Source organism: Dermatophagoides pteronyssinus, unplaced genomic scaffold, assembly GCF_027571235.1.
Source record: "Dermatophagoides pteronyssinus isolate colony J.1.1.1.1 unplaced genomic scaffold, Derpt_VIB-CSIC_2022.12 sq0004, whole genome shotgun sequence".
In the NCBI taxonomy this organism is placed as follows: domain Eukaryota; kingdom Metazoa; phylum Arthropoda; class Arachnida; order Sarcoptiformes; family Pyroglyphidae; genus Dermatophagoides; species Dermatophagoides pteronyssinus.
The window spans coordinates 2,069,878-2,082,017 of NW_027461528.1; the positions used below are offsets into that span (position 1 = coordinate 2,069,878).

The 12,140-nt window shown below is 26.2% G+C and overlaps 1 protein-coding gene across 1 annotated transcript; it reads left to right on the plus strand.

Annotated features, from left to right (window-relative positions):
• Nucleotides 1-1,336: 1,336 nt before the first annotated feature.
• On the plus strand, nt 1,337-7,779 carry LOC113798744 (uncharacterized). Its single transcript, XM_075819517.1, has 5 exons — nt 1,337-1,965; nt 5,224-5,821; nt 5,930-6,609; nt 6,709-7,123; nt 7,192-7,779. The coding sequence occupies exons 2-5, from the start codon at nt 5,296-5,298 to the stop codon at nt 7,449-7,451; spliced, it is 1,881 nt and encodes a 626-aa protein (XP_075675632.1). The 5' UTR covers nt 1,337-1,965; nt 5,224-5,295; the 3' UTR covers nt 7,452-7,779.
• Nucleotides 7,780-12,140: the final 4,361 nt, after the last annotated feature.

Sequence of the window (12,140 nt, forward strand, 5' to 3'; positions counted from 1 at the left end):
TTATTGTATTTCATTTGTTTCGTTACAAATTGTCAATAACCGAATAACCCACCGACCAACCGATAGACACACGCACACCATGGATATATTTCATATCTTTAATAACAATAATCAGAAAAAAAAATTTTCATTATATTTCAAATTTCAATCAAACAAATTGTTCAATATATTGATAATAACATTTGAGGGAGGACAGGAGAAAGACGATTTTTCATTTCAAACTAATTTGAAATTGAATAACAACAACAAAATCTGTTGTGATTTTGTAATGATCATTTTATATAAACTATTGAAATTTTCCATAAAACAGTTATACATGTGTATCAATAAATAACAATACAAAAAGATTATATAGAATCGAAAAGAGAACGAACAAAAAAAAAAAAAATCATAAATAAAGTAATTTATTAACATTTGAAATTCATAAATTTTATAACAACAACAGAAGTTATGAAGTTGAAAATTTCCCACCCGAAAAAAAAATGTTAGGAATTTTTTTTTTGCTTCGCTAATTTAAAATTCAAATAATCTCAGTGAAATACATTATCAGTATCTCAGTAAATTTAATACAATTTTTTTTCTGGTGGGATGATTGTAGGAGTAAAAAAAAACTACTTTTTCCAAATAGAAAAAAAAAGATTATTAACATTATTATTCTTTTTTTTCGGCAGAAGAATCAAGTTAATAATGATAATAAATATTATTACTTTGATTGAAATCAATGTTTTTTTGTTGTTGTTGTTATTGTTATACGCTTAATTTGCTTTAAATTCAATTGGGAAACGAGAAAAAAACACATTTGGACAGAAACAAATTATAAATGAAAAAGTCATGTCAAAATGATGATTTGAATTTTTGACTGATGTTTAAATCATAAAAAACAAGAAACTACGTTTAAAAAACATTAAAATTAATGATTGTGAGAAGGTGAGGAAATAATTAATTCCATGATGATTCAAAGAATTAGAAAAAGAAGAAGAAGAAGAAGAAGAAACAAACAAACAAACAAACAATAAAAAGAAAATGCTAATTAATTTTGTTTTATGTTAATTAGCATCATACACAATTCTGACAACAACAACAACAATAACAACTACAAAAAAACATTCAGGTTAAATAAAATTTTAAGTTTTTTCAAATTAAAATTTTGTTTCGTCATGTTGTATCCGAATCAATGAAATGCGCATGATTCCAAAGAATTTTTGGTTTAGTTTTACTCTGGATGGATTCCTTTAAAATATTCTTTTCGATTTGAGCAATCTCAATGACTCAGAACGCGAATACGGAATGAATTTTCGTTTTCCAATTTTCCTGTCATTTTGGATTCATCATTCGATCAATTTCATTTGGTTTTTGATTTGTTCACGATTGATTCGAAACATCGATGACCAAAATAAAACATTATTATTCTGATTTTGGAAACTTTAAGATTTTCAATAACAACAACAAAGGTTTTGTAATTTTTTTCTTCGCTCATTACTTGTTATGTGTTTAGTTGGTGCTTTGGGTGCAAATTCAAATTTCATTTCAAAACAAAACAAATATCTGATGCTGCTGTTGTTCATTTCGAATCAATTATCTCGGTGAAAATACCTGTTTTACCAAAAATTTATCATTTCCGTTTGTTTTTGTGAATGATGAGAGGAAACAAGAGAAACAAATGAAAATTTGTTTTTGAATTTCCATCAACAACGAAAAAAAACGAATTTAAATAAAAAAAACCAAAAATTAATGAATTTTGTTGTTTATTTGATCAAACCAAGCAACAAAACGATCCATAGAAAAAAAAATCGAATCCAATCGAAAATTGTTTTTTTTTCAATTTCCAATTTACAACGACAAATGACAATTGTGTGAACAATCAAGAAACAAACGAACGATAAAAACGAGAAAAGAAAAAATTCAATAATTAACTGGAGGGACAAAAAAAAAATAAATTATGTTAATGAGAATCTACATCATTTGGTAAGTAATCACAGAATTTCATTATAATTTTCTTTGGAATGAATTTTAGATACATACTTACTTCTTCTTCATTGCTATTCGATCGTATAATTAAGAAAATCTTATAATTAATTTCATCTGATTAACATATTCATGATGATTATCATCAAAGTGATAATGAAAACGAAAAAATTCGGGCAACAACATAAGCATTATATTTCTTTCAATTTTCTGTCAAAAAAAAGAGCCATAATTCTTTTCATGTTTGATAGAAAAAAGATCAAACAACATTCTAAATATGAGAAATTCAACAAATCCTATCCGATGAACTGAATAAAATTCGATGAATGAAACACAAACACACACAAAATTATTTCTCCCCCAGTGCAATAATCTTATTCAAATCTAATCTGATAAAAATGTATTTATGTGTGCGTGTGTGTGTCGGTGGTTGTAAGAAGAAACGTAGGAGAAAAGCGGATTTATGTTTTTGCGTAAACGTAACAAGAAAAGAAAAGAAAAAATGAAACGTAGCGTAAATTGAAATTTCAGATTACAAAAATAAAAGTAGCAAATTTATAAATAATTTTTTTTTTTTTTTTTTGTTTTGCCTGTCATTTTCAGTTACCGCCTAAATAAAGAAAAAAATGACATATATTAAAAAAACACCGGAGAAATAAGATCATTATCGAAGGTTATCTCGGTGTTCTAGTTGTTGTTGTTGTTTTCTTAATTCTTACTTTCACACCTACACAGTATTCGGGTAGGATCGGATGTACATTTTAATCGGTAAATATCCGATAAGTAAGAAAAGAAAAGAAATACAATTACATAATCATTTCTATCGATCAAAATACACATTTCAATTGAAGAAAAAAAAACAACAAAAGAAATCGATGAAAAGAGAGAAATTGCGATACTATCGTTTGTTTTTTTGTTTTCAATAAATAAACATTTACAATTTCTATAGAAATCTTTACAAATGTGATTCTATAGCAACAAGATTCTTGTTTTTTCTTTTTTTGATAAGAAAAAAAGGAAAGAAACAAAAAAAAGGTAATTTACATTAAAAAATTTTAATGTTTATTTTTTTTGCCCATCAATTTTTATGTTTTATCATCAGTTTACTGATCAGTAAAACATGCAAAAAGGGTTAAAAATTAATGAATTTTTTTTTTGCACTGCTTCATTATAATGGAGAAAAAAAACAACCCTGTCTTGCTAAAAATATATATTTTTTCTCCCATATAAATTCACCAGAGAATTTCATTACATACATTATACCGAATTTGCATATCATTTTTTTTCAAACAAACATCTTAGTGAATTAACATTCATATAATGGTCATTTGATCGAAGAGAGAGAGAAAAAAAACATCATCATCATCATCAACCACCACATTTTTATAATCTTGATGTCAACCAATGAATGATGAGGAAAAAAAGGATTTTTTTTTAAAGTTTTCTTCAAAAAAGGAAAGGAATTTACATTAAAGATTCATTAAGAATAAATTATTTATAACAAAAACAACAACAAAAAAACTAATGAAGTGATGGTAAAAAACAAAGCAAAATTATTCCAAAATGATAATGTTGTTCATAATGCTAGTTATTACTTTTTATGATTATGAAATCAAATGAGAAAACAAAAAATTCTATTCCTATCATCAAATTTGTCAAGAAACAGGAATTGGTTTTTTCCCAGTACAAACAATTTATTTCCATTGATAATAATAATAATAACCATTCAATAAATTACACATTTCTAACACCAATTGCATCACGCAAACAAACAAACAAACAAACAAACACACATACACATGAAAATTGATCATTATCAATGAAAAATGTTATCTATAATGATGATAATGATGATGAGGTTAAGTGGGTACAAAAACATTCATTCATTATAACTTTTTCTTGTTTGTTTTTTTTTGTTTTTGGATCATTTCTGATGCTATTTCGGGTGTGTGTGTGTATATATGTTTAGGTGATGAAACAAACCAATTTGCTACAAAATCAAATATACACAGAATAAAACAATGTTCAATCATTATGATTCACATTCGGTGTATTTGTGAATCCGGTCCTTGGAGATGTTTGATAATATTGATGTTTTTACTTTTTTTGTTTTTTTCTGTCCAACAAACATCAACATTTATAAATAATAGATAATAATAATTCGATTCCATTATTATTTTTTTCTACCAATCAAAAATTACCGAATTATTTTCAAAATGTCATCATCATCATTTGTTTTCATTTCGGTATTTATTTCCAAATTAAGCAAGAAAATGAAACATTTTTCATTGAAAATCAATGCCCGAGAAAAAATAAATCTCATTTCAGTTCAACAAACACAAACCAATTTCCAATGGACAAATGTTTGAACTTTTTCATCATTTTTTGTTTTCGGAAAAAGATTCACAATGATGATGAAAAACATTCAATGAATAATAAAAGTTTAATGAGAAATTCCCGTAATAAAAAATTCTATTTTCTCGTTTTTTCTTTCAAACAAAAAAAAATGTTAATCTTTTTTACTGTTGAATTGAAATTGAAAACAAAAGTTTGTCGTTGTTGTTTGCTGTAGTGTTTTTGAACAAAATTGAAAAAAAATAAATTGAAAAAACTACAATTTTATCATTGAAACTGGATTATAGACAAAAAAACAAGTAGAAAATATTTTTTTCCGAATGAAAATTGAAAATTTAAACCAACGAGCGAACAACATAAGTAGAATTTTGCCTACGCTTTTTGTTTTTGTTTTTGGATTTGAATTTATTATTTAAACAACAACATTATCTTTATTTAATGTTACAGAATCCAATTGATGATATGATTATCGAAAAATTTCTTTTTTAAAATTGAAAAAACCAAATTAAATTCTGAAATAACTAGAAATAAATAGAATTCAAATTAATAACAGTAAATAGGAGTAATTATCTAATTCACTCATTATCATTGAGCCTATTTTATATCATTAATTACTCACTTGATCATTCAATTTTGAAGCATCATTTTTTTTTGGAGAAATTTCCTGAAAATTTATCTTCTTTTTTTTCTGTTAACCACAAACAAGATCGGAATGGGGCAGAAAAAAAAATTCTCGATAAATTTACAATGACATTTTATAGTTAGAAAAAAAAAGTTTATTCATTTTCCATAGAATATTTCGAAAAAAACCTTCATCCACGTAAAAGGAATGAATAGAATATTCTCTTGAAAACTTTTTTTAAAAAAATGATTGATCACATTTTTTTAATTCGTTAACTACAGAATCCAATGGTGAAAAGAAAAACTTTCGAAATCAACAACAATAATGATTAATCATAATCATAATCATCATTAATGGTCACAACAAACAATTCAAATGATCGATCAACATCAAACATAATTATGGATATTATAAATCAAACATTGACAACATTATCGATACCATCGATCATTCAACAGAATAATTCATTATCATCATCATCATCAACAATATCATCAACATCATCATTTACAATCGATGATATATATCAATCATTAAATAATGAAACAATAAAATTATTTTTACGTTATCATCATCATTGGTTTCATTATTTAGATCTAATTGAACGTTCAACCGATTTAAATGGAATATTTAAATTATTTTTATATTTTGCATATTTATTTGTATTTATAATTGGTATTATTGGTAATATATTGGTTTGTTGGGTTGTATTTCGTCAACAATCAATGCGTTCAGTAACAAATATTTTCATAACAAATTTAGCATTATCCGATATATTATTATGTTTATTTGCTGTACCATTTACACCATTATATCTATTGACATTTAAAGAATGGATATTTGGTCCAGTATTCTGTCGTCTAGTACCATTTGTACAAGGTTTGTTTAATTCATTTTTTTCAATTTTGTTTGTTTGTTTGTTTGGTTGTCAAATTTAAATTTAAATTTCTTATATCTCTTTTTGAATGTTTTTTATTTTTAAAAAAGGAATGTCCGTCTACATATCGGTAATGACATTAATGTCAATAGCAATTGAACGTTATATGGTTATAATTTATCCATTTAAAAGACATTTAAATATAATACATAGTGTTATTGTTATAATAATTATTTGGTTATTAGCATTTATATTAACATTACCATATGGAATATTTATTGATCTAATACCGGTACCACAAACAACAACAAAACATCAAGAACAACAACAACAACAACAACAATCGACAGAATATGATGATAATCAACAACAACAACAACAACAGCCACAATATCAATTTCTTATGTATGATAATCATAATGAAACATCTTCAATTACAAAGGATCAACACGAACAACGTTCAATTGAAACATTAAAAAATTTATTACAAAATCTACAGAAACGTAAATGGTATTGTGATGAAGTATGGCCAAATGATCAATTACGTTCAACATTTGGTTTATTAACAACAATCATGCAATTTGTAATACCATTTTTTATAATAACATATTGTTATACAAAAGTATTTGTACGTCTTTGGTATCGTATGCATAATCGTCTTGGTTCAAGAAATTATTCATCACAAAGACAATGGTTAGAAAAAAAACGTGCACGTCGTACAAATTTAATGCTCATATTTATGGTTGTTGTATTTGTTATATCATGGTTACCATTGAATACCTATAATTTGGTTTGTACAATTTTTGTTTCTCTCGTGATATTTATTTTCGATTACATGTTTTTTTCTGTGTTGTGTTGTTGTTTTTTTCGATCCAAATTCCAATTTTAGATTGAAGATTTTTATATACCAATTACATATTGGAAACATTCCAGAGCTTTATTCATGACATTTCATTTAATTGCAATGTCATCAGTTTGTTATAATCCATTTCTTTATACATGGTTGAATGATAATTTTCGTAAAGAATTTTTATCAATATTTTCAAAAATTAAAAAACATTTATATTGGTTTGCTAATCTTAAACAACAACAAAAAACAAATCGTAATAATTTATTCAATAATAAAGGAATTAATGATGATAATACAATGAATCGTGGAGATAATACAAATACAAATAATAATAATGATACTATTGGTATTGTTGGCCGTAATATGATATGGAAACCATCATTATGTGGTGGTGGCGTTGGTGTTACAACAAATATCATCACATCTGGTCATCTTGTTCCTAAAGATCATTTAGGTTTGTTTAATCGATAATCGTAATTTTTTTCTATTTTAAATTTCATTTTCTACAAAAAAAAATCATAGATTCAACACGTACAACACGTTTAAATTTAACTACAAATGATGATGATGATGACGATGATGATGATGATGATGATGATGGTGAATTAATATCAATGACACAAATTGATACAACAACCAATATGGTTACAAATTTAGAATCAATTAATCAATCAGAATTACAGGAAAGTTTATTTATAACAAGCCTACAGAATGGTATATTGGCTAGTCGTATTATTCATAATAATATAATTTCATCATTGAATAATAATGATAATAAATGAAATTCATTGATGCTTTTTTCGGCTTCATCTTCTTCTGCAAATCACATATAAGGAGGCGTGATATGATAACCTTTAAAAATAGATTTTATTTTTCCAAAACAAAAAAAATTCAATTTTGATATTTGTTTCCATCACCAAACCCAGACCAGACAAACAAACACGCACACACATTGAATTTGGTATTTGTTTCAATTCTTTTAAATTTTTAAATTTTTTTAAAAATTTTCTTTCCTTCTATTTTCACAAATGTATAGAGAATATATGAATTGTAAAAACTTTTGTTTGTTTGTTTGTTTTCGGTCTGATTTGATTTGTAATGTTTTTTTTTTCGTTTTTATTTTTTGATGTAATTTGAAAATAAATAAATCATTGGAGAATTTTGTTTCCGTATTGATTTTGGATTGATCATCACCGAAGGAGTGGGAATGTGAAAATTGTTATGAGGGACAGCGAAAGAAAATGCCAAATTATTCAAAGATAAAATGAGTAATGGTTGAATAACTATGAGAGAGTTAGAATAGAAAACTTTTTACTTTGATTTTTCAATGGAATTTTTTTTTTTGCTAAGAGTTTGTTTTGGCTATTTTGAATGTTTTTTTTTTAGATCAACTATTCTATTACAGCCGAAACATTGTTGGATTTTTTTTTGTATTTTTGCATTTCTTTCTTTAGATTGTGATGTTTCTGTGGAATTTACGATTTAGCATCTCTTCATCTTGTAATATGAATCTTTGTTGTTGGTTTTCACTTATCTCAACTCAGAAACATTGAAGCCAATAAAAAAAATATGATGAAATTGGATCTACATCAATACTGAACAGGTTTCAAATGTTTTTTTCTTTTCAAAAATCCAAATATCTTTGGTTATTTCGACTGAAACAAGAATCTATTTAAACATTCATGAAAATTTTTTGTTTCTGACCTAGATTTTTCTTTGGTTAAATTCAATATTTATTGTTTTCTCCTTCATTGGTCGAAATTCTGTATTGTGATCAATTATCAATCATGTTCAAGAGGGAGAGAGAGAGAGAGAGAGAGAGAGATAACAATTGAATCCATGTATGTGGCTTGTCAACCCCGAACAAAAGACTAATTCAAATTCTGGATACAAGCAAAAGACCATTCATCAAAGAATTGATTGAAAAATGTTGTCATCATCTTCATCGAATTGATTGTTTTGTTTTGTTTTCGATAATAAAAAACATTAATGTTAAATCAAAAAAAAAAAGATAACCATTATTATTGTCAAAACAAACAAAAAAAAATCATCTTGAATCGCCGCTGATAAAAAGTTAAACAACGACGATTGAAAATAGATGACGACGGCAACAACAACAACAACAACAGAAATTTGACTTGATAAACAATGAATTTTGTTTTTCGTTTCTAGATGAAGAGTAATGTGAGAATAGTGAAGATTGGCTGGAAAAAAGATAAAATATCATCTTTCATTTTGTTGTAGATTTAAAAACTTCCACACATACACACACTCACACACACGATAAATAGACGATAATCATGTTTCAAAATGGTGATCAAAATAAAAAAAAATTTGAATAATCATTTATCTTATCACTTTTTATATATTGAAAATATTGAATTTTTTTTTGTTGTTTACTCAAAAAGAATATTTTAGCTAATTAAAAAAAAATTTTTGCTTCCAACTTAACAGGTTTTTCAGATCAGAATTCCCATCACAAACAAAACAAAAAAATGCAACGCAGTGAAGCTGTCATTCCAAATTCTTTGATGTTTGATTTTGTTTTGAAAAGAAAAAAAATTTCGATCTTTTTTTTCCTGTCACCGTTATTTGGAAACGTTAGCATTTTATTTGATTTTATCATTTCATCCGGTATATATAGCCGGATCTTCAAGATTTTTTTTCTGGTACTGCTTTTTTTTCGACTAATGGATTCGATTTTATTTTGTTTTCTTTATTCGATGCTTTTGTTTTCTTTAGCGTTTTTTTTTTTGGCATTCTGTTGAATTGAATTCAGTTTCACCAACTGACAATGAGATCGTGACAGCAACAATAAAATCAGCGAAAATGAGAAAACCAAACTTACAAACTTACAATCTATTCTATGGAGAAAATGTACCAAAATGAAAAACGAAAAAATTGTTGACGTCGTTAGAAGAAATTAATCAAATTAGATTCTATTTTCAAACAAGAATCACCCAAAAAAAAGAAAGCCGAAAAAAAACTATTTCAACAAACATTGTCACTATTTTGACATTAAATATCTATTTCATTATTATCATTTGCTGTTATAATGATTGAAGATGATAATGATGATGGTAAAGTTTTTTTTCCATTGTTGTTGTTGTTCTTAATGTTTTATTATTATTATTGTCTAATGTTTTTGACCTTGAAATTTTAATTTAATTGTTTTTTTGTCTCAGTTTACTCGAAATGAAACAATTTTAGAAAATGTACAATCTTAATCTGTCTGGAGATGGAAAAAAATAAATAAATAAATAACAAAGAATTAAGAAGTAACTAATAACAGTTAATAGTAAAAAAAAAACAGAAAATAATTGAATTTCATTCAACTGTATTTTTATTTTTGATAATCATATTAGTTGGAGATAAAAAAAAATTTTCTATAATCTTATCTAAACCGATAAACACTTTTTTTTTTTGATATCGAAAAAAGATACTGAAATTATTTATCATACTGATTCCAAGAAGAAAAATGATATTTCATTTCTATATGAGATTATTCATTACACACAGAAAAATGAAACGTAAAATAGTTCGATTTTTTGCCAAAAAACCATAACATTTTTGGGTTTTAACGTCATCCACAAAATGTTATGGTTTTTTTCCTCAATATTTTATGGAAAACTGAAATCGTGAAATATTAGGATTTTTTTCCAGAATATTTCATGATTTTTGGCCAATCTTATACTCAGCCCAAACATTTCATGGATTTTTTGTTTTGCCCAAACATTTCATGGATTTTTTGTTTTGTCCCAATATTTCATGGATTTTTTGTTTTGTCCCAATATTTCATGGATTTTTTGTTTTGCCTCAATATTTCATGAAAAATTTCTGGACTTAGAAAATTTTTTTCATTTTTTGGATTAATCAAAATTTCATAATAAAATATGTACAATTTGACACTCGGCCAAACATATCGCGTTTGCAATGAATTTGCGAAGTTGGATCTACAAAAAAAATGATTGATTTGAAACCACGTTTCAATGAGAATGGAATTCTATCCTATCCTATCTTCCGGTCAGAATAATCATACAGACAAAATGGATGTTTCCTAAGCAAATTTTTTTCAATAGGGCTAAAGAAGAAGGTATTGGATCGGATCTTCCTCCATTTGTCTACGATGAGTTCCAATCGAATTGACTAATATCTAATCTGGTTAAAAAATGTGAAGGGGTCAAATGCTGCAATTTGATCATGAAGCCAAAACTAGTGGCTGTTGTTAACTGGCTTTGTAAACAACTGTTAACCTTAAATTGCTTTTGAATATCTGATTGGATTCATGGTCGATTCATGAAAAGATTTGGTAAATCGATGTTTGTTCGATTGAGCCATAACAATTGAACTTGAAATTTGAAACAATTCGCTAACATTCGAAACATTGTTGATAATTCAATTAAACAATTGAAATAATTCGAATCCAGCATTTTTGTTTTTAAACGAAGTTTTTGTTTTTCGTTTGCCATTTGACTATTTTTCGAATCAGAAAATATTATTTTGTGTAACGGCTCAAAACATGGAAAAAACAATAGAAAGCGTTGTGGCTGGATAAGGAAATCTCCAACGGTCGAACGAGAAATCGGAAGCGATATGGAACTCAAGCAAGCATCAGTGGTGAACTGAGGGCAACCAAGGAAGATTCATCCATTCATGATAAATTATTGGAAATCACATAGCCATGATTTGAGCGATAATCTGGAAAATAAAGCAAACAAATCGGAGAATTTCAATCTATCCTTGGCCAATAATCTTAATTTTTTATCATTTAATTCACTGATTAACTTGTTTACTTTTTGTTTATGAATTTAAAAAATGATCTTTATGCCACCTTAGTCGGCTAAATTTATCTTTCTTTTCTCTTTTATTTCGCATTTTTTTTGTAAATAAAAATATTTTTAACCAGAATATTTCATGATTTTTTGCCCAAAAATATTCAGTCTTTTTCCAGAATATTTCATGGATTTTTCCAAGAAATATTAGGTCTTTTTCCAGAATATTTCACGATTTTTTGGCCATAAATATTTGAGTTTTTTGCCTCAATATTTCATGGATTTTGCCCAGAAATACAAAAAAGAAAAAAAACCATAACATTTTGTGGATGACGTTAAAACCCAAAAATGTTATGAATTTTGCCGTATATTTTACGACTTTATTTTTCTGTGTGTAGGAAAAAAAATGATAAAAAAAATCAAAATCGAATAGTACGATGATAATAATGATGAATGAATATTATCAACATTATTATCGTACTTATTGATTATATTATCATTGAATTTTGATTTTCAATTCAAATTAGTAACAAATGATTGATCCAGTTTAAACTGGATCTATAGATTAAACTTTATCGAAAATTCAGTGGCAAATAAGCAGAAAGAGAGAGAGGGAAAGTGCAAGAATAAACCATGTGTTCAATTAATCAATCAATCAATCGATCGATCATAATAAAATGTGATGTTTTGATTAGTTTT

Coding starts and splice junctions, on each gene's coding strand:
- LOC113798744 (XM_075819517.1), top strand. CDS start 5,296: ATGGTCACAACAAACAATTCAAATGATCGATCAACATCAAACATAATT. Junction 5,822..5,929: donor TCTAGTACCATTTGTACAAG/GTTTGTTTAATT, acceptor TTTTTAAAAAAG/GAATGTCCGTCTACATATCG. Junction 7,124..7,191: donor TGTTCCTAAAGATCATTTAG/GTTTGTTTAATC, acceptor AAAAAATCATAG/ATTCAACACGTACAACACGT.